This window comes from Xenopus laevis, chromosome 6S, assembly GCF_017654675.1.
Source record: "Xenopus laevis strain J_2021 chromosome 6S, Xenopus_laevis_v10.1, whole genome shotgun sequence".
NCBI lineage: Eukaryota > Metazoa > Chordata > Amphibia > Anura > Pipidae > Xenopus > Xenopus laevis.
In genome coordinates, this window is record NC_054382.1 from 89,568,738 (window position 1) to 89,591,578 (window position 22,841).

The 22,841-nt window shown below is 39.3% G+C and overlaps 1 protein-coding gene across 4 annotated transcripts in view; it reads left to right on the forward strand.

Annotated features, from left to right (window-relative positions):
* The first annotated feature begins 10,469 nt into the window (after positions 1 to 10,469).
* The window catches only part of LOC108695242 (protein spire homolog 1), a 99,903-nt gene continuing 87,531 nt past the window's right edge, over positions 10,470 to 22,841 (forward strand). For 2 of the 4 annotated variants that reach the window (XM_018223629.2, XM_018223630.2), the window contains exon 1: positions 10,472 to 10,892. In XM_018223629.2, the coding sequence (XP_018079118.1) occupies positions 10,601 to 10,892 (292 nt within the window). In that variant the 5' untranslated portion in view covers positions 10,472 to 10,600. Of the gene's footprint in view, positions 10,893 to 22,841 lie in introns of all 4 variants that reach the window. The other 2 variants (XM_018223627.2, XM_018223628.2) reach the window with 2 other exon arrangements.

Below are 22,841 nucleotides of genomic sequence, written 5' to 3' on the forward strand. Positions count from 1 at the left end.
CGCAAAAAAACGAGCAAGGGTTTCCCTGCTAGAAATATCCTGTTGTGCCGGTGATTTTCTACTTCTCTGTCTCTCGTGGAGGCTGCCAATACCTCCTTCACCAAGCACCAGGTTTCACAAGATTCGGACGGCCAGGGTGTGCGAGGTGACCCCCCTTTTTCTTCCCGTCTGATACAGAAGCCCATGTGTACAAAATAGAAGGAAAGAAATGTGGTGTTTCTTTTGACAGAGGACTCAGAGCTGCATTACTTTAAGGGTTTACTAGTGTATTTATATAGACCTTTCTGATAAAGCTTACTTAATTTTAGCCTTTCATTCTCCTTTAAAACACCCCAGTCCACCATTCGTTCCTGATAGCAATAAAAGTAAAGCACTTGTTTGTGTGGAAGCACACAGGCTGAGAAAATCTGTTTGATTGCTCCTGTTCTCCCCTGGAGGGCAAATCAAAACACCTGTACACTGTTAGTCTTGATATACAAATATTAGCTCTAAATTATAAGTTACTACTCCCACAGCATATTTTTATCATATATTAATTACTCTACTAATGGATTCTGTTACAGGATCTACATCTTGCCATCTCCCATAGACTCCACTTTAGTGGTAACTGGTCTGCCCAACAGTCAGCTTTTAGGACTGGCAATAAAATAATTCGATTCATCAGCACTATTAGCGCACACATTATACATGAGAATCAGAGAGACGGGAGAGCTTGAAAACATGTCTTGGACAGCTATGTATATCAACATAACCTTACATGCATCAGTATGTTTTATCTTCACACATCATATAAATTTTGGTGTAATTATGGTCTCTATCATCTGCAATCAGCTCATTTCTAAACACTGGCCAAATTTGCACCTGGGCAGTAACCCATAGCAACCAATCAATGACTGGCTTTTTACAGGCAGCTGCAGGTTGAACAGTGAAAGCAAGCATCTGATTGGTTGCTATGGGTTACTGCCCATATGAGTCCCATATAATACATCAATATTGAGCGATCAAAGTTTCTATTATAAGCAAATGCTTTTTATGGGCTGTTTAATTATCCATGCTTTAGAAATAATTCATGTTTCATTTATTCATCCTTTTACATTATTCTTTTCAATAAAAAAAAATTGTGTCCACAAGTATGCAAAAGCACGGGATTGCCCTAGTCAGGCTAAATATATACAGAGCAGTTGATCACTTCATTACCTTTGTGCCTCAGGAGACACTGGCTTTACGCAATGAAATCTCCCCTCTCAGTTCATTCTTTATCCTTCCCGGTCATACACATTGTTCTCTTGCCCTCCACATTACTACTATTTCCCCTCTTCTTGATTTTTCTTTCACTGCTTTATTTTTTCCTATTCACCAAATAGTCAATAGTATTACTGCAATATGCAGAAATAGAGAATTATAAGATATCAAGTAATATCATCTGAGATACATAAATGCACCACTGCCCAAATATACATGATGGTAATGTCAATTCTGACCAACAGAAGCTTCTTTGTGTGTAACAAACTAATTGCCAGAGGCCTTGGCTAATGTACATATACGAATATCAACCCAATCCATTGAATAATGTTAGGGCATACTTGTAACTACTTTTTATAATCACTTATTTACTAGCAATCAACTGGGCTTAAAAGGGTAGTTCACCTTTATATTAACTTTTCACATGATGAGAGAATGAGACCGTTTGTAGTTGGTTTCATATTTTTTTTCTGCAGCTCTCCTGTTAACAATGTAAGCAATCTGGTTGCTAGGGTCCAAATTACACCTTTGGGTTTAATATAATTTCTCTACTACATTTGCTCATTATATTTCAGCCATGCGATACATGTCCTCTTCTCAAAACAGTAAAAATATAAATTAGCTCCGCCCAACTTTTCTAACCTTGAACCACAATTATCTAGTGATTAACTCTGCAAACTTAGCATAAATCATATGAGCATGGCAGCATGTTAAATTTAAACCAATAAAATTCAATAGGTGAAATCTAATTGGCTGTTGATGGCTCCGCCCACTTTTTCAGACCTAAAACTGTAGTCCCATAGTGACAAACTGTGAAGAGTTTGGGGACCCTGGCATTTAAGGGTTGGTTCACATTAATGTAAACTTTTACTATGCAATAGAATAGCCAATTCTAAGCAACTTTTCAATTGGCCTTTATTATTTGTTTTTTATACTTTTTGATTTATTTGCCTTTTTCCAAACTTTCAAATGGGGGTCACTGACCTCATCTAACAAACAGATGTTCCGTAAGGCTACGAATGTATTGTCATTGCTACTTTTTATTACGTATCTTTCTATTCATGCCCTCTCCTATTCAGATTTCAGTCTCTTATTCAAATCAGTTGGTAGGGTAATTTGGACCCTAGCAACCAGATTGCTGAAATTGCAAACTGTAGAGCTGCTGAATAAAAAGCCAAAAACCACTAATAATAAAAAATGGAAAACCATCTTAATAAAAGTTGATTGCAAGGTGAACAACCCCTACTGTGCAGCAGGTTCCATTTCCCCATTCAAAGTTAATAACAAAATCTTATTGGCTGTTGCCAATAACTGCAGGGAGAGAGGGGACTGGACATGGGGCAGGCAACAGAGAAGGTACATTCCTGGCATCCCCCCAGCTTTGCGCCCTAGGCACGTGCCTACTCTGCCTGCCCCTAGTTCCGGCCCTGCTGGTGATTAACTCCCTGCAAAGTTTGAGGACTTTGGTATGAATATTTAAAGAATGGCAGCAGTTTAAATGTAAACCAATGAAAGTCTATAGGTGACATCTGATTGCCTGTGTAAGGCGCTCCGGGAGACCAGCGAGTGCCCTTACTAGCGTCCGGACGCATGCCAGTGTGATGTCTTCTGTGCGCACAGACATGCGCCTGCGTAAGAGGAGGTCATGATGCGCTCGGGCACATGCGCAATGCGTGGTGACGGCGGACGCGCTGACATCACACTTGGCGCCAAATTTGAAAATAAAAGGCGCATTCCTGTTGTTACATTTGCTCAAGCTTGTCTTCAGCTCTTCTGAACTTGCTAAAGCGCTTTCCACTGACTATCCTTACTGGTTTTGACCCTTGCCTGTTGATTGCACTACGAATCTTGCCGCCTTCCTTTTGACCACTGCTAGTTTTTGACCAACCCATCTCTTTAACCCTTCTGACACCAAGCTCAAGTACTCTTCATTGGTGAAGAAGATCCCTGCCTATTTCCGCAGCAGAAAATCCGGGGCCCCAAAAGGGCGTCTGTGAAAACCGGTGTATGTAGGGCTCTCTTGTTCAGCCTGTAGTATTCCGGGCAGTACATGGGCTTCTCTGCATACAGACCGTAACAGCCTGTTGTTGGACCTGCCTACTTTTGCCTGCCAAACTTTGCAAAGTTTGTGGACCCTGATGTTAAATGTGTGAGAATGGCAGGAGTTAAAATTTTCCACTGAAATCTGATGCTGTCTGTAGCTCTGCCCAATAGTCAGCATCCAACAAATATCGCCTTTTTCATTTGGGCTGGCCTCAGGTGATTAATACCTGCCAACTGTCCCTTTTTTTGCGGGACAGTCCCGATTTTGACAGCTCAACCCATAGTCCTGGATTGTTACTGAAATGTCCCGACTTTCTCTTTGGTCTCCTGCACTCAAAAGCCAGAAAAAGATTCTAAAACTTAATTGGCCTTTGGCAGAGAGCCGAGAATATGTGTCAGGTGCACTTGGATACTTTTGTAACAATTTTAAGATAAGCAAAGAAACAATTGTAATAATTTAGGATAAGCAGGTCTCTTGGGGAAACTGTGACTTGCAGCTTAAAGGGCATTCACCTTCATTAAAAAAACTGTAATAACACATAAAAACCACAGAAATGTGTTCATAACTTGCCACTTTTTGTAAAATGAATATGGGGGTGTGGCCACAAAAATAAGCATGGTCAAAAAATGTTCACCAAGTTCTGCACACCAAATCTTTTTCTCCCTCTTTTTATTTCCAAAATGTTGGGAGGTATGGTGATTGAAGTTTGGTGAGTGTAACTCCAAAGCTCTAACATTGGCAGCAATTTCGACTTTCCCCATTAAAGTCAATGGGTGATATATTTGATTGGCTGTTGTAGACTCCTCCCACTTTGAGCTGCCCAACAAAAAAAATGAAACCATACAACATTAAAGGACGAGGAACGTTAAAATAAATAAGTAGCTTAGAAATGTTGTACATTATGTTTTGGGCTTCTATACCAGCCCCGGGAAACCAAATCCCTTTTGCAGGGAAGATCACACAGATCTTGTATGGTTGTATGGTTTCATTTTTTTAGTGTATGCACTGCCATCCCAGAGACTTGCAGTTCTCCAGGTAAGATCACTTGTTATAAAGGTGAGAATTCTATTAGAAAACTGTTAAGTGCAGGCTGATTGTATACCACATATCTGTTTTCAAGTTATACCCTATAAAAAGGCAAATTCTAACTGAGTCATTTTTGTATTTTAAGAAAAAATCCAAATATGCCCCAGTAGCTCCCCATCTTCTTTTCTGCTGATTCACTGCACATGCTCTGTGCTGCTGTCAATTACTGCATTACAGTACACATAGAATAGAAATGTTACAATATAAGGCTGATTAGTAATAAATATGGATAATTACTACATGGCAGCACAGAAACCAGTGCAATTAGCATCAGAATTTAAGAATCAGCCCTGTAGCATCAGCTTATATTACAGGCCAAACATATTTTCTGCTTAATAATTTGCGACAACCCCTAAGCTTAGCTTCTCAACAGCTGATCAGAGCCCACTGAGCATGTGAGTGTCACAAACACTTTTCAAGATGGTGACCACCTGTGACAAGTGCATGCATCTGTGTGAGTACAGCCCCACTGAAAAGAATTCAGTGCGTCTACTCCTGTGCTCCCCTGTGGCTGAACGCATGAAACCGGAACGCAGGGTAGAGCAGCTAAAAACGCTGGTCTGGTGCAATAAGTTCAGTATATAAAATATGGTATTTTTAGCCACATTCATTTTTATGGTTTAGATATTTTCTTACCATGTGATATTTTTTTTTAAAAATAAACATTTCTATGGGCTTGTATCAAGCATCACCCCTTGCTCTTTCATTTGATATTTAAATAAAAAGTCATGCCATAGATCAGTTTCAGTGCAGTAAAATGAAAGGTGTTTTGTCTGGATAGTATTAAAACATGAGGAGTTTAGTATTCTATGAATTATACATTATGGCGTAGTGTCCCTTTTTGAGCATTAGAGGGCATTACCATGCGGTGTGTGACTCATAAATACTGTTACTTCTTATTACTTTGTATTGAAAGATGGAGTTTATTCTGCCTAATTTATTAAACGCCTATATTTTAATTACATTTGTTTTATTGCACTTTAATCTTAAATTAATTTATACATTAATCTATTGAAAGTGCTATCCTGATATAGAACGGGTATACATGGCTACAGCAATGCTGAAAACACTTGCTTTAAATTATGTTTTTAATTAAATCTAATGTGAGCAAGAGCTTCCTGTTGGGAGTTCTGAGGGTTTATATTGTGTGCACACAGCATTCATTCTCTGCATCTTTGCTTTAATCAGTAGTAACAGCCTAAGGGCTCTTACTCACTGGCGTTCTGACCTGCGCTCCCCTGCGTTCCGTTTTTTGGCGTTCAGCCGCAGGGGAGCGCAGGAATAGACGCATGTCATTATTTCAAATGGGGCTGTACTCACTCAGGCGCGTGTAGGCGCCGAACGTAGGAAAAATGCAGCATGTTGCGTCTCAACCTGCGTTCGGCGCCTAAACGCGCCTGAGTGAGTACAGCCCCATTTGAAATAATGACATGCGTCTATTCCTGCGCTCCCCTGCAGCTGAACGCCAAAAAACGGAACGCAGGGGAGCGCAGGTCAGAACGCCAGTAAGAGCCCTTACTGCTTGCCTGTTTTGATGCATTCTCAATAACCTGCATTTGCTTTGGCTGTTTCTTTGCAGGTAAATTAAAATTGTTAAGGTAATCAATAATTGTAGCTGAGGCTGTATAATACCTGCAATGCTTTTAACCAATCCAATGACTCCTGTAGAAGTCAGATGCAAATAAAACTCACACTGGTTGCAAAGTTTCAGCGTTCATTTACAGATCCAGTTGCACATATGTGTTATTGTGGTGACTTTATTTTTCCATGCATCTATTTTTAACCCTTACTTCTGTGTAAGAGTTGTCACACAGAATATCAACAACCCTATCTTACCTTCACCTTTGTTGATAATATTGGAATTGTGTTATTTTACTGGCAGACCTAGTAAAGTACACGTGCATAGCAAAACGCAACCTATGGTAGGATTATCAGGAGTGTTCTGATGTTGGTGTTCTGATGTTAGTGTTCCGATGTTGGTGATCCGATGTTGGTGTTCCGATGTTGGTGTTCCGATGTTGGTGTTCTGATGCTAGAGTGTTCATCTTTAATTGAAGTCCTTGTTAGACTTACTGGACTTTTCTCCTCCTGCAGTGGAACATAGCAATGGGCACTCATGGGTTAACTTAACGGGTCAGGTTCAAGGAAGGCAAATTAATGTGCAGCAATTTAAAATACTTCCTTACTTATACCAAGGTATTTTTCTCACTGCTGCAGTGGCCGCTGTAATGTTCCAGCCAAGGAAAGGAAAATTCATGAAAGTGTCATGTGGTTATCCCTTTATATGTCCATTCCACACCTAGAGGTCTCGCCCAAGTGACATACTAGAGCAGTCTGTTAGTGCACAAGGAAAGGACAATAAATATATTTATTTGATTACGGCTGCCTGTATCATCTACTGGCCAAATATAGTTTGTGCTGCAGTAAATATGTTTTTTTTAATGAAAGTATGACTTGGTGACCAGCTAATGTACAGATACACTATGTGGCCAAAAGTTTCTGGTCACCTTCTAGTCTAGCAAATCATTCCAAAACCTGAGGTTTCAATATGAAATTTGGGTATTTCCTTTTGCTGTAATAATGGTTTCTGCTTTGCAGGGACATTTTTCCACTAGAAGGTTGGAACTTGCTTTAGTTCAGGCCCCAAAACATTAATTACATTGGATACTAATGTTGGGTAATTGTATGTTGCAGCATTGAGATTTACTTTCACCAGAACCATGGACCTTAGCCCAAACCATAGAAATCATGCCCAGGACCAATCAGTGGGAGTCTGGCCAGGTAGTATTGCCTTGGGCGTCAATAATACCTAGCCTGGCTCTGAGGCAGGGACATACAGCACATTTATACAGACCTTATGATTTCCTAGCATTCTCATCTGTTTCATGATCTTTAGACATCTGACAACACCCACCATGCTGTACAATTAGTTTATCCTGTGGCTCCAGATAAAAAGAAGTCAAAACAATACCATCATTGATATGAAAATGCTTTAAGTAAGAAATTTCTGTTACAGTTTTGTAAATATTAAGTGAATTTCACTCTTCTGACTGATGTCATCTGCAGTGGAGGTAGACCCAGTAGGTCCAAAAGGATCTCTCATTCAGAAGTAAAGGCTTTCAAGGAGGGATAATTACTTTCTATGGTTGTCCTATGTGTTTAACTTCAGAAATCGGTTGCTTGTGATTGCTTCAGTAATGTTGATAAGGCTAATATATGTATGTTAAGAATATAAAAACCTATGATATTTTTCCATCCTTGCAAAAATCAACTACATTATCAGTTGATGAATTTCAAAATTCACATCCAACCTTCTAAAACCCATATCTAAAAGCTTGACCAGAGTCTGTTCTGTAAGATTGAGACTGTGGCATTTTGCTGGCTGGTTAGAGGGTATCTTAATTTATAGGAAAGTTCTCTTTGTCTGTGTGATCTCATTCTCTAGGTTATTTAAATTGTAAATTGAATTGATTTTCATGTGGCACAGGACTCTGCTGTAAAGGATTGGGGTCTAAGAGCTATTTTCTTATAAGTGGGCAAATCATAGTCTCCTAGGCACCAGTGGGCTACCACAATTAATTCTACTTTATCCCGTGTAATATTGTTCAATATTTTGACAAGATTGGGAACATTTAAATATTGCCTTAAGTTTATTGGAAACTGAATGCATCCACTTGAGCTGCATATAGATGGATTTTAAAATTTAGCAATGAAGACATCATAATGATTTCTGTGGTTCAGGCTCTCTATTTTAACTCCTACTCCCTAGAATCTAGGCACTCCTATTCAAGTGAATGCAGTACTGTTTAGATGACCCAAAAGAAGAATAGATGTCTGGTCCAATAGATATTTTTGAGTCAAAGTACAGAGCTCCTGAGTAACAGCCAACAGAGTTGCACTTCTGAACCCCCTACTTAGCAATATACCACACTACTATGCTGTCTTAGTAGATCTGTACTGCAGAAATCTGCAAAAAATCTTGACATTGAAGTAAGCCTAATTGTACTGCTTCCAGTTCTCTCCAGAAGCTCCCCGGTTCAAGCAATAGAAAATGACAGCCCCCCAACTTTATTGGATGGCATCCATTGTTAACATAATGTACTGTTCTGTAACTTGCTGATGCTATGTTCTTTCCTTGGCTGAGATACATTAATCCTGAAAAGTAAGGGCTCACTCGTAGAAACATGTCCCAAGCTCTACAGTTTGAGGAGGTAAACATGGCAGGCACTCACAGATCCCACAAAGAGCCGTACATGTTGTGCTATAGTGCACTTCAGTATAGGTCTCCACGTTCTTTGGTTCTCTCCATTCTTTCAAATGTATTGTAAAAACAAAATGTTTTTCAAGTGTAAAGACTATTCAATAAGCAAAAACTTGGATGGTTTGATTTCTCTATTTTCTTTATGATGTTTAGATACGGAGCTGTAGGTAAAAAAGGAATTTAATTACTTATGATTAATAAGTGCACAACGTGGCAAACATTATTTGGACACCTGTCTGTCATCTCATTCCCAAACCAAGGGTAGAGCACTGGTGACGTTGGGAAGACATGTTGGGGAATCAAGCCTGGCTCGTAGTGTTCGAGTTCATCCCACGTCATGTTGGGATGAGGTCATGGGCCATCAAATACAGAAAATAGCCTTTCTGGGAAAAGGATAAAGGAAATGCTGTCCTAAGCTGGCAAAGGATATAAAACAAAAGAACAGCTAGGTATGATGAAGAAAGCATACTGACAGCCATCCTTTTTCTGTCCTTCTGTGTGAGGTAGGGTGTCAGTCTACTGATACCAGGAAATACCCATAGGATAACAGCCAGTTTCTTTTTTTTTATAATTAATTTATTTATTCAGTTTTTTTGTTAAGACATAAAGTATAATACATAGCGAATAAATACAAAATAAGTATCTTCTTCTTGCATATTCATCACAACTTCATTAAATTTGTTTTACTTTATACATAGATAAATAAATGCATAAAGAAGGAAGAAAAAAAAAAGGGGAAAAAAAAAAAAAAAAAACAACAGCCAGTTTCAAACAAGACAAAGTAGACAAAGTCAAAGTCACCAACAGGTGACAGAATGTTGTGGTCCTTTAAAGGGGTGGTTCACCTTAATTATGTTATAGAAAAGCTAATTCTAAGCAACATTTCAATTGCCCTTCATGTTTTTTCTTTTTTAATAGTTTTTGAATGACTCATAACTTCTTATGACTCTTTCCAGCTTTCAAATGGAGGACCCCATGTGAACAACAAATGCTCTGTAAGGCTACAAATGTATTATTATTGCTACTTTGTATTACTCGTCTTTCTGTTCAGGGCCTCTCCTATTCATATCAATGAATGGTTGCTAGGGTAATGTGGACCCTAACAACCAGATTGCTGAAATTGCAAACTGGAGAGCTGCTGAATAAAAAGCTAAATAACAAAAAACACAAATAATAAAAAATAAAAACTAGTTGCAAACTGCCTTAGAATATCCCTCTCTAAATCATATTACAAATTAATCTAAAGGTGAACAACCCCTTTAACACATGCAGCCAGCCCTTCGTAAATGAACTATTTTTTTTCTGCATGGCTGATAATTCCCTGTCTGTTAAAAGAGAGAGCAAAAACCAAAACATTGGCCTAATAAAGGTGTCCACACACGAAATCGTCAAAGAAGCGGATCTCTCGCAGATGTGCCCACATTGAGACAGGCAATATCGGGCTGATCTGATCTTGGGCCCTACGGTCGGATCAGATGCGGCCGCGATCCGACTGATTTTTAACCCTGCCCGATCTACATCTGGACGACTTTCGGCTAGATATCGATCGGGGAAGCCCGCAGAAGGGCCCCACGCACGGGCCAATAAGCTGCCGACTTGGTCTGTCAGCAGCTTTTATCGGCCCATGTATGACCAGCTTTAGATATACAAATAAAAGTCCTTCTCTCTATATTTACGTTTAATTGTACTACCCAGATCCTCTGCTCTCTGCTCACGGTGCATCATGGGTAGCAGCTGGCAAGCCCAGAGCTCAATGACAGCTCTCCAGTCTCAATCTCCCACAGAAGCCGCCTCTGGGCGGGTCCCGCTGTCTTTTCTCCTATGTTGTGGGCGTTTCTGGAGCTTGACGTCAAGAAGCTGGAGGTTCCAGGCTAACAGTGATGCTGTTTGTGCCGCATTCCCCGCACCGGAGCCGCGGGAAGATATTCTTAAAGCCGCAGTGAGTGCGGCCGGGTGCGGAGCCAGGAATGGCTGAGTCTCCAGCGGCGCCTCGGAAACATCATGAGGCAACTGCACGGGCTCAGGGAAGCGGGGCTGGTAGCGCGGCGGGAGATGGGGAGTGTTTCTCGCTGGAGGAGATATTGGATCTATACAAGCAGCCGATCAATGAGGAGCAAGCTTGGGCTGTGTGCTATCAGTGCTGCCGGGCCCTGCTCCGGGGGAGGGGGGTTGGTATTCCGGCAAGGAAACTAACAGGAGCCGCGGAGATTGTCATTGGGAAGGATGGAGCTGTCATTAGCAGGCACGACTGGGCGGCAGGTAGGAATTCATGGGCTCCTTGTGTCTCATTCATTATACTGTGACTCCCTGACATTTGCTCTTATCCAGTGTATGATGTGCAGCCCCATTCATATCTCTCAGCAACCCTCCCACCCCTCATCTTCCATTTTTGTGTTCAGCCCCCGCTATTCTCAGCTCTATATATACAGCACCACTTTATAGTGTCTCCGCTCTGCTCACTCTCAGCTCCCATATTACCCTCATTCCTATCAGCTGCTGTTCATTCATTTATGACATGTCCTCCCAGCATGCAGCCCTCCAGCAGTTAAACCCCCTTTGTATATAACAATATGTTCTAATAGGGAGTCTAGCCCTCCTGCTGCCCCAGGTACAGACAAAAGACACCCTATGTGTCCCCAAAGCCTCACCGGTTATCATATGTATCTAAATCAAATCAGCCACCTTATTTATCATTGTTTGTGCTCAGGCAGTTTGGAGAAAAGTTGAATTAAATGATGTGGTGTATGTGGCCCTAGGCCAGCCTCATGTCTCTTGGTCAACTGGTCTTTCTTCTCTCTACCTGTCATCCAGCTTTGTGTTCTCTACTGTCAGTCACACCCCCTCCTCAGCCAATCACTTCCCACCCATTCTCCCCTTTTTGTGTGTGTCCCCAATACACTATTTTCCTTCAATGTCAATTTCCTTCAAACTGTGCCCTTTTCCTGCTTGTCCGTATTACTGCCAAACTGAACATGAATCACAGCCTACTTTCAGTATGCCAGGGGCAAAATAACTCTCTGTACTTCCTTGTAAACTCATATAGACCTGTCTGTCATGTATTGCTCATAATCTGGTGGATCAGGTACACTCACCAATATTAGTCAAGCCCATGGGCTCATTTTAAACAGAGAACCACCCTAGAAGTGAACATGATTCCCTCTGTCATCTGTCAGAACAGAGCATAGTTATTGTGTGTGCAAGTAGAATAATGCTTGTTTCATGCAATGTATAATGCACATGTGAATATCTGAGAATATCAACTCTAGTTAAATGTCACTGGGCACAGCTGTACAAGAGAGACTGGGTATATCTGGTCATCCTACTAGGACATCCCTTTCCTTATAAAATATCAGCCATGTGGCATATGCTTTCTTCTTACATACAGAGGGTGAAAAGGGGTTTGCCTGCACAACTGCTTTGTCATTGCTAGGATAGGAATAACGAGCTGTGATTGATGATGATTTCTGCAACCAGCAGATTTAGCTGCCTGTAATACATTTAACTCCTTTGTGTTGATGAAGAAAGCAAAGCCACGTGTAAGGCCAATGCTACATCAGGAGATCTGGAACTGCTACAGCTGTGCAGGTGGTGCTATAATTGTACACATTTCCAGCTTCCACCATGCGAGTGATGTAGAATATTCCAAACATTTTGTCACAGCCACTAAAAAGCTCAAAATAGGAATGCTTCCATTAATTCCAGAAATTCAGTAGAGTGATATTTTTTCCCGTGATTAGGGCAGTGTGCTTGGTAGCAGCCCTGGCTGTTGTCTTGGGAAACATGGCCTGTAACATTATAATCTGGTTCAAGGAAGACTTTGTTCAGTTTCCATTTATCCTTGCACACATGTATATGTTTTACTTTTGCCTCAGGTGATGACAAAATAAACACATTTTTCTTCCCTGTGAGCAGCTGACTTCCAACAGCTGATTTGCATTCTAGCCAAGGGATAATATTCTTCCTGTCAGCTAAGCTATATGGCAACTCTCACAGCTTTTCAAGGTACCCGCAAACCATTCATCAGAAAAATATGTATCTAGGTGCAAATACAAAGGTTAAAAATAAAATCTATAGTAGGACTGAGTTTTCACAGAAGGTCACAGCCAATACACCAATATTTTGTCACATGCAACTTTATCCTGGGAACCAGGTCAGCAATTACTGCCACTAATTTTGTTTTGTGCAAAACAAGTATGTGGATGTCCCTTCCAGTTATTAGAAATTTAATCCGCATTCATTGTTGCTGGTGCAGGTTGCAATAGGTCATTCAATATCATGCTTCCTACTTTGTGGCTACAGTTTGGGGTAGGTCCTTTGCTGTTTCAGTATAGTATTGTCCCCATGCACTAAGTAAGGCTGCACAGAAACGGTTTGTTGAAATGGGAGTGGATGAACTTGAGTAGTCTGCACAGAGCCTGGCCCAACGGAACACCTGTGAGATAAATTAGGACAATGATGTTAGGCTAGTGTCACATGGGTTGGTCCACTGCCTTCCTATCCTTGAAACTGTGTGACAGACACAAGATCAGCACAGCGGTGTAACTTGGTTGCACCTGGCCCCCCTACAAAGAATCTTCTGAGGAGGCCCGGCGTAAACAGTCTCTCCTCCCCAGTCTCCCCTTTGGTCCTGTTTGTGTTGGATCTACTTGCCCCACCATCCTAAAGGTATGAGAAGGACTGGAGACTGAGGACTACAATATAGCAGAACCCAGGATCTGGGCCCCTCTTGACTGCAGGATCTACTGTATAGCTAGTTACACCAATGGATCACACATACTGAGTGGATTTTGGCACAAATATGCAAAGATTAGTGTTTCTGTGCCAAAACCTGCTCTGTGTGATCAAATGCTCCCAGGTGCCATTGGCCTTAGTCAGGACTCGCAACATTATCGGCCAACCTCTAATGTATGAATGGAAGCAAGACCCTCCAACAATATTCCAACATCTAGCATTCTTCATTGCATGCTTTGTGACGAGCTCTGATTCACCTTTCAATTGATATTGTGTGTACACTTCATTTGTTGCATTCATATCTCCCTTCTCCTAAATAAGATGTTATTCTATTTTGTTGACTGTGACTGTGTATGCTCATCCTATAAGAGTCTGCCTAGACTATATCAGGAATCCAATGAGTGATGCCCTTTTGTATAAGCACACACCTATTATAGTTGCCCATTGGCTGAATAGTGATGTATACTGTACACTTTTCGGTTTGTCAGCTTTAAAGGTGAAATGAGCAGTATGTAGATTTAACATGGGTAATATTTTTTCAGCCAATTGCTATGTCAGAAGCAATTTTGTCTTAATTTCAGTAATTTCTGCTCTAAGGGAAGCTGCCAGTTGTAGGTTAAATGTTGATTATATATTAATTCTAGAGTTTCTTTGTGCATGTGTGGTATGCCTGCTGTTAGAGCATAAACAATATTTACTATGCATTCAAGAAAACCTCAACACTGTTTACTGCTGAGCTGAATGAGTGTCAGAAGCATGAATCCGTACCAGTCATTAATCTATTATGCTCTTGATTTGCATCTTATATTGTGCGCAGATATTATTACATCATTCAATAAAAACGATCTGTTCTTGCAGCCATTTTCTTGCATAGATGGAATAAGAGACGTTTTTTTCAGCAATGCTGTGCCAAGTAATGCCATGCAAGTGTCAATGCCAGTGGTAGATGAAGCACAAATCTTGTGAGCTGTTGCGTGTGTCTAGTAGTCAGGAGGCAAAATGGTTTAATAACAGTGGTTACAGTATAATAAAAAAAAAAGAGGCCAAAATCAGCAGATATCGGAATTTGTTATTTTCCGGCACAAACAATAGAGGTTTGTCTACAGTGATAGAGAAGGATCATGTCAGGAGGGAGCTTGCTATGGGAATCTCAAGGAAGCATTGAGACTGTGTGTGACGTCTGGCAGTGGGGTGGGTAGGCTTGTAGCTCAGCTTGTCAATAGCCCAACTGCTAGAGATGTAAACAAAAAAACAGATGAGTTCCTATAGACTGATATGTATAGTTTAGCATCCTGTGCCAATTTTGTACTCTGATGCTTTGCGACTTGTAACTATGTAATATTAGACAGTGGATTTTCTTCCTAAAAATATTGGACTGGCATTTAACACTGGCAGGATTGAGCATGTGTTACATGTGTTCCACTACCTGCATAAATCAATGTTCTCTCCTTCATGCTTGAATTCTCTCCTGATGTACATGAATTAAACCAGCCAGTCCTAGAAAACTGGTTTGTGGCCAAGGGTACCACTTACCAATAATCTGATTATGTGGGACTAAGAGGATGTGGTAGGACACAAATTCATACTTAATTGCTCACTTTTGTCTCAGCTCACCCAAACAGTCAAAGAGAAACTGGAATCAGTGTTTCTGTTGCCGTTGCATGCAAAGGAGCAACATTATTTCAGTAATTTAAGTGCCATTGATAAATGACTGCCCTCTTTGTGTAACTTTGTAATATTATTTATTTCCATAAAGCAAATAAAGATAAAGAAACTGTAAAAGTAAATATGGGTTCTGTTTGGTATGGACCTTATCCTATCTTACATATGTATTAGGATGCACAGCCACAGGTCTGATTGTATTTCCTTTCAATATCTGGGAAAATGTAGTTTAGTAATGTTGGGTGTGTTTTTTCTGGGGGGGGGGACCATGGCTGCATGTTATTGCTGTCTCCTGGTTTTGGCACAGTTAATGATTCTTTTTTTTTAAAGGGGGAGCCAGTGACTGGCTGAGGAATTGGCCTAATATGAAAAATTAGAAAGCAGCCCAGATCAGAGCTGGTGGAGTTCTTCTTCTGGGTCCTTTTGAATTTTGCCTCCTAGGAGTGAAGTCATACTGCATGTGACTGATATATCATTAGTAGCAAATTTACTTCTTCATATTAAACCAAAGACCTTGGTTTATACCTAGTGGCAGTTGCTTGCCACCATGCTTAGTTTGTCAAACATTATTTGTAAGAAACCTGACTGCATGCAGTGAAATTCTCCCTTCATTTACTGCTGTGGATAGGAATTGTCAGATAGTCCCTAACTGCTGAGCAGGGAAACAATCATACTTATGAACAGCAGGGGGAGCCCCGCCTTACTTCCCAGCGATGAAGAACTCAATCAGCTTTGTTTATGACGTTCCCTAAGCAGCCCAGACCACACTGAGCATGTGCACAGTCTTAGTCTTGCAAAGATGTTTAACAAAGTTACAAGATGGTGACCCCCTGTAGCCAACTTTGAAAGCATAAATTATTATTTTGACGATATAAACAAGCTGCTGTGTGGCCATGGGGGCAGCCATTCAAAACTGAAAAAGGCACAGAATACACAGTAGATAACAGATAAACTCTGTAGTATACAATGGGATTCTTCAGAACTTATCTGTTATCTACTGTGCTTGAATGGCTGTCCCATGGCTACACAGAACTTGTTTATATAAATTATAGTAGTCTTTCTGAAGCAAACACACCAGTTTTAACAGTACACTATATTATATTTTCATTTAAAACACTTTCATTTTTGGTGTTACTGTCCCTTGAAGTATTTTATGCATTCTCACCAGGTGTAAAGCTAGAATGAGCATCAGATATTGCACACTACAGCTACTTTATATGAATTTCCTTTGTAATATAACATATTATTGTTGTTAATGTCTATAAAAAGTTGTAAACAATGCATAGTAAGTCAATTAATGGTTGCATTTGATGCTTAGTGACATAAAGCATTGTGTACTTTAAATCTTTAAAACTCAGCATTTAAATCATTTATCTGACCTCTTCACAATCATTTGTGTTCTTATATGGTCAGGAATATTTGAATTCTAATACATCTCTATTGTACAAATAGGGGTATATTATCCTATATATAAGCTTTCAAGTTTTGGTTGTAACAAAATACAGTTATGGCATTACTCTATAGTCTGCTTCACAGCCTGGGAAAACAGCTAGTGGAAAATGAAATGGCTAGCTGGTTCTAGCAAGTTTTTTTGGGGGAAATTTTCAGTACAGGATCAATTATCCAGAATGCTTCAGATCTGAGGTTATCCATGGCTACATGGATTTACTCCAGAAACCCTGATTTCCTCCAAAGCAGGACTGTTAATTGGCTCCTGATGAAATTGTTCTTAGTGCTTGTGCTTTATGTACTGTGTATGTGATTGGGACCTTATACGGGTATGGGACCTGTTATCCAGAATTCTCGTGACCTGGGGTATTCTGGATAATGAATCTTTTCGTAATTTGAATCGTTTTACCTTAAGCCTATTAGAAAATCATGTAAACATTAAATACACCTAATAGGCTGGTTTTGCTTCCATCAAGTTCAAGATACTGTTTTATTATTACAGAGAAAAAGGAAATCATTTTTTAAAATTTTGATTATTTGATTATAATGGAGTCTATGGGAGACGGACTTTCCATAATTCAGAGCTTTCTCTATAACGGGTTTCCGGATAACGGATCCCATACCTGTACAGTAACTTCACCAGGCCAGAGACTGATGTAAATTATGAGTAATCTCTTTAGCATAACAGCACTCTATAAAATATATTATTAATGCTGAATAGACATGAGGCTTTTAATGTAGACACAAATCATTACATAATTGCAAGTATATCAGTAGCTCCTGGTAAATATTGATCTATTCTCAAACAGAACACTCAAAGTGTTCTTTTAAAAGAATCAGAATTTTACATGATTGTGTTTGGCTGATGTGATACATCTGTTCTGTCGATTTTATTGTGGAATGAAAAGAATGTCAAATATACATGATGAGTAATTTAGTATTACATATTTATCAAGTTTTGTTATACAGGTATGGGACCTGTTATCCAGAATGCTCAGGACCTGGGGCTTTTCGGATAATGGATCTTTCCATAATTAGGATCTCTTATACTTTGTCTATTAAAAAATCATGTAAAAATGAAATAAGCCCAAATAGGCTGGTTCTGCTTCCAATACGGACTGGTTGTATCTTAGTTTGGATCATGTACAGTACATGGTATTATTTTATTATTACAGAGAAAAAAGGAAATCATCTTTCAAAATTTGGATTTTTTGGCTAAATTGCAGTCTATGTCAGATGGCATTTCTGTAATTCAGAGCTTTCTGGAAAACAGGTTTCCAGATAACTGATCCCATACCTGTAAAGGTATAGGATGTGTTATTCAGAATGCTTGGGACCTGAGGATTTCTGAATAAGTGACCTTGACATAATGTTTTCTAAAATTCATTATAATGTTAAATACACCCAATATAGATTCATGTAGCTAAGTCAGCAAAGAAATGCTTTTTAAAAAATATAATTTTGCTCAAAAAGAGCTCTGTTGAAGATGGTTTTCCCTCTAATTTGGGGTTTTCTGGATAACAGGTTTCCAGATAAGGGATCCCACATCTGTATTTGAAAGTAAGAAATCAGTTAAATGTATTGCTAGATATTACAACAGCCTTGCAAACAGAGGCCAGTAGCAGCTGAGAAGTATACAAAAGTGAAAAATAATGGTTACATTTGCTGTTGAACTAACTACTAAAACAAACATAAATATATCTTCTCAATGACACAGCCGACATCCCAAGGTGGCTAAAAGTAATTGGTTTGCCAATGCTTCTATCACTTTTCTTATTCTCAGTCCACACTCTTCTGACCCTCAGTCCAGCACTGGTTAAAGCCAGAAATGCAATTAGGAAGTCAGCAGTTTCTCAGGAGCAAGTTAGTTTTGATAAGAAAATGGTGCAGGAAAACTATGATACCCATAACAATTCCAGCCATGATCTGCACTGGACCCATTAAGCATGCAGGATCTGTTTGATGTCCTGGAAGTTGGCTTGTGTGTTGCCCGACTAATTATAAAATAAACATGGCCTATATTGATGAGGCTGCAAGACATACCTCCCAACTGTCCCTTTTTCAGAGGGACAGTACCTCTTTTGACAGCACAACCTGCAGTCCCTCATTTGTACTGGAAAGTCCCTATTTTCTCTGCACTGAACAGCCAGAAAAAGAAACAAAGTTTCTCACATAATTGGCTTTTAGCAGAGAGTACAGAACAGCTAACAGGTGCAAATAAGATACTTTATAACAATTTTGAAACACAAAAAAATCAGTTTAGATAAGGAGGACTCAGAGCAGCATTACTTTAAGGGTTTACTGGTGTATTTATATAGACCTTTCTAATAGAGCTTACTTCATTTAAGCCTTTCCTTCTCCTTTAAGTGCATGTTTTATAGCAGCACCATCACAAAACCACTCACACTAAATCCTATGTAAGACTGAAATTAAAGAAACAAAATAAGTAACCAATTAAAGGGGACCCGTCACACAAAAAAAAATATTTATAATCCTATTTTATCACATCAGTCAAGCATAATGAACTTTACACTATATAAATTATTTGAATCTTGTTTCCTTCAGTCTGGGAATTATAGCAAGCAGGCAGAAGCCATTTTGTGGACACTGTTATTAAGGTAAGCTTGCATCAGCTCAGAATCTTGTTTATGCACCAGAATGGGGGACCTGATGTCCATCCCGATGTACTGGCTACACAATTAAACAGTGAAGAAAACGGGGGAATGTGGGTAGAGCAGCAATTTCTAGAAAGGGCTGAATGGAAAGTGAAAGTAATTGTCTGCCCCGCCTTTATGCCCAGGGCATAGAGGAGGGGCAGACAATATTTGATTGACAGCTGAGATGTTTAAATTAGTTTACAACAGCTATGAATGCTTTAATAAAAAATAGAAATTGGATTTCATGTTTAATTTGAAAAGGACTTTTATTATACAGCTTTTGTGTCTGGGTGACAGGTCCACTTTAAAGGTAAAAAATAAAAATAATAGATAGCACACCGGATATGAAAAAAATGAATTTATTACAAAAAAAAATAAGAAATTTATCCAAAAATAATATGCAAAAAAATCAAAACGAAGGTGAGCCCAATGCGTTTCGACCTTAAGGGTCTTCCTCAGGGGCACAAAATAAACAAAAAATAATAAAAAAGGCAGAACGAGTCTTACTGTCTGTATCATACAGTCTGATACAGACAGTAAAGGTGGCCATACACGGGCCGATAAAAGCTGCCAACAGACCGTGTCGGCAGCTTACTGGCCTGTGTATGGGGTCCCCCGACGGGCTTCACCGATCGAGATCTGGCTGAAAGTCGGGGATCTCTTAGTGTATGGGCACCTTAAGACTAGTTCTGCCTTTTTTATTATTTTTTGTTTATTTTGTGCACCTGAGGAAGACCCTTAAGGTCAAAACGCCTTGGGCTCACCTTAGTTTTGATTTTTTTGCATATTATTTTTGGATAAATTTCTTCTTTTCCTTTTTGTAATAAATTCATTTTTCGGGTGTGCTATCTATTATTTTTATTTTGTAATTCATTTGGAGACCCTTATGGGGAGTCACCTATGGATTAGCACCCTGTAATTTCATTTTAGGGTGTGCGCCTTCTATCTCTATTTTTGTATATGTATTTCCCACTTTAAAGGTAAATCTGATGTGCTAACAGACCCAAATGGCTCTGCAGGTACAATTCAAGGATCATTCACCCAATTTAATTTTCTGCTTTTAGGTAAAAGCTTAGCTAGATGTGTAGAATCTTGTACTAAATGTATATATCTGTCCATGTTGAGCACTTTATTCCTTTATTGCAGGAATGTCAGTCGGAACCCAAAGTGCTGTTAAGAGTTAGTCTCTGTGATTATATTTAATAATATGAACTTTCTTCCTACAGTAGAAAATAGTCGTTATAGTAAAAAAAAAAATACTAAGTCTAAATGATTATTTGAGTTGCAAAGCGGATTCATTTACTTTACTTGAGTTCTTGGCACTGTTGAAAGAAAGTGTTGCAGGGAACATTGCATTTCCCAGACAGCATCTGAAAAGCAGCATTTTCTCCAAATAAAAGAACTTCAAATGATAAAAGTCAAAATTGACTTCCCCCCCTCCTTTCCAGGGCCCCCCTTCTGTTTATCATTCCCCCCACATTCTGTTCATCATTCTGCCTTATCAAACTGTCCAGCATGCTTACTGATATTTCTTATATATAATTCCCCCCTCATCTAACAGAAATCTGTTTTTAAAACAATGTAAATGGCAAGATTTAGGAGTAATTTGTATGCGTTGTGTTACGTGTCACACTGTATTTGCCATATGTTGTGGCCTTTATTGCTGCATTACTGAAATTCTTTGTTCCCTGTCCTGTGTTATATCCTGGTGTGTGGGTATGCAATTCATAGTAAAGGTACTGTGCAAGATATTATGGCTACTGGGTGAGCAAATGTCTGGCAGCGTTGGGTGCGTTTCTTGACTGTTTACTAAAAAGGTAATTTTAGGTGGCACAGTGGTTGGCACTCTCATGTTCCAATGGGCGTTTCTCCATAAAGTATAATTATAAAGATCTTGGATATGTTTTATAAGCAGGCAAGGATAGAGTGTATAAACCCAACCTGAGGGCATATTGTGCCAGAATAAGTATCTGCTTAATCTCCTGTGACAGGCTGCTGTAATTAAACTTTTACTAATAGTTACATATTAGCAAATGTAATGGTTTTCCTCTCTCCCTACTCTTGTTGGTCTAGTTTTTTCTAATCTCTCCTTATGCCAGACTTGTTCAGATGTTCTTGATTCCCTTTCAACTGAAACTGTTAAAACATTTTTCATAACATGCTTCATTCCAAAACAAGAAGACTTTGATTAGTGGAGCAGCTGTAGCAGTGTCGGACTGGGACACCAGGGGCCCACCCAAAAACCTTAGACCAGGGGCCCACTCTCAGTACTATTTTCTTCCTCTCCTCGTTCAACCTTTATTCTCCTAGTCTCTTTTCTTTACATACTATAATCTATATTCCATCCATTTAGCCTCTTTATTAAGGAAATAAGAAATTGCCATGAAAATGCCAAATGTTTAGCAGCATGAGGGCCCACTGACCCCATGGCCCACCGGGAGTTTTCCTGGTATCCTGGTGGGCCAGTCCGACACTGGGCAGTAGTATCCAATGAGCAACCCTAAGGTTAAATGACTATGCAGGAGGATTTTAGTCATTTAGGGTTACTGACAATCTGACTCTTTCACAGAGCTGCAGAACTAAAAGCCTGGTATCTGCAGCCTACAATTTCTAATATCCTGGAAACCACTAAAAATACAACATTTATGTAATTTGCTAACACTAAGAAGCAGATTGATCAAGGGTCGAATTTCGAATTCATGTGAGTTTTTTTAAACTCCCATAAATTCAAACTAGTCGAAATTTATTAAGAACATAAAATGTTTCAAACTCGAACAATTTTAAAGACCCCAAACTCGAATTGAATTCGCTTTGAATTATAAAGACTCAATTTGTATATAAAATACTCGATTACTGTTTTTTTCTCCAAAAAAAAACTTGCATGTCAGGAAGGCTACAAACATCACCAAATTTATCCCTAGACCTCTCCCATTGGATTATACTGTAAATGGGCAGGTTTTAGGTGGTGCATAGTCGAATTCGAGTTCTTAAAGGGCAAGAGTATGATAAATCTCAAAAGTTGCATTCGAATTAAAACTATAATCGAGTTTGGATAATTCACAATTTGAATTTGAGAGTTTTGACCAAAAAAAAAATTAGAAAATTTCGAATTTTCACTTCCACCCTTCATAAATCTGCTCCTTAATGTAAGTTTACATTATTTTTTTATTTGGGTGCAGATATCCTTTAAGTTTTATTCAGTTGCAGCTAGTTTTGTACTGACTCTATGGTACCTTCTAGGAATATGTGGTTACTCTCAACTTGCACTCACGAGTCAGTGCCTCCTAGCAAATTGTTGTTTACCAGCATCAGCCCCAGCAATATTATTTTAGCACACAATATTAACCTGCACTTTTTGCCTGACTTGCCTAACTGGTTAAGCATATAAAGTGCCTCAGAAGACCCAATGCTTACTTATGAATGCAATTACCATTTGGATCATGCTACATAAAGCAAGTAGTACATATGTATTACTTTGCAGACTTTACTGTTTAATAAATTGTCTCAGAATATCTGCTTCCTTTAATAAGATTAAGTTTTAAGTTAATTAGGATATTTTAGCAGCTTAAGCACATGTATACTAAGCCTTTTGCACCAGCAGCTTTACAAACAGACTGTATACCCTCCAACCATCAACCCTGGGAATATTTTCACTTTCCATAAGCACTTTCTTGTGTGTATACTACTACTAGACAGGCGGCGAAAAAGG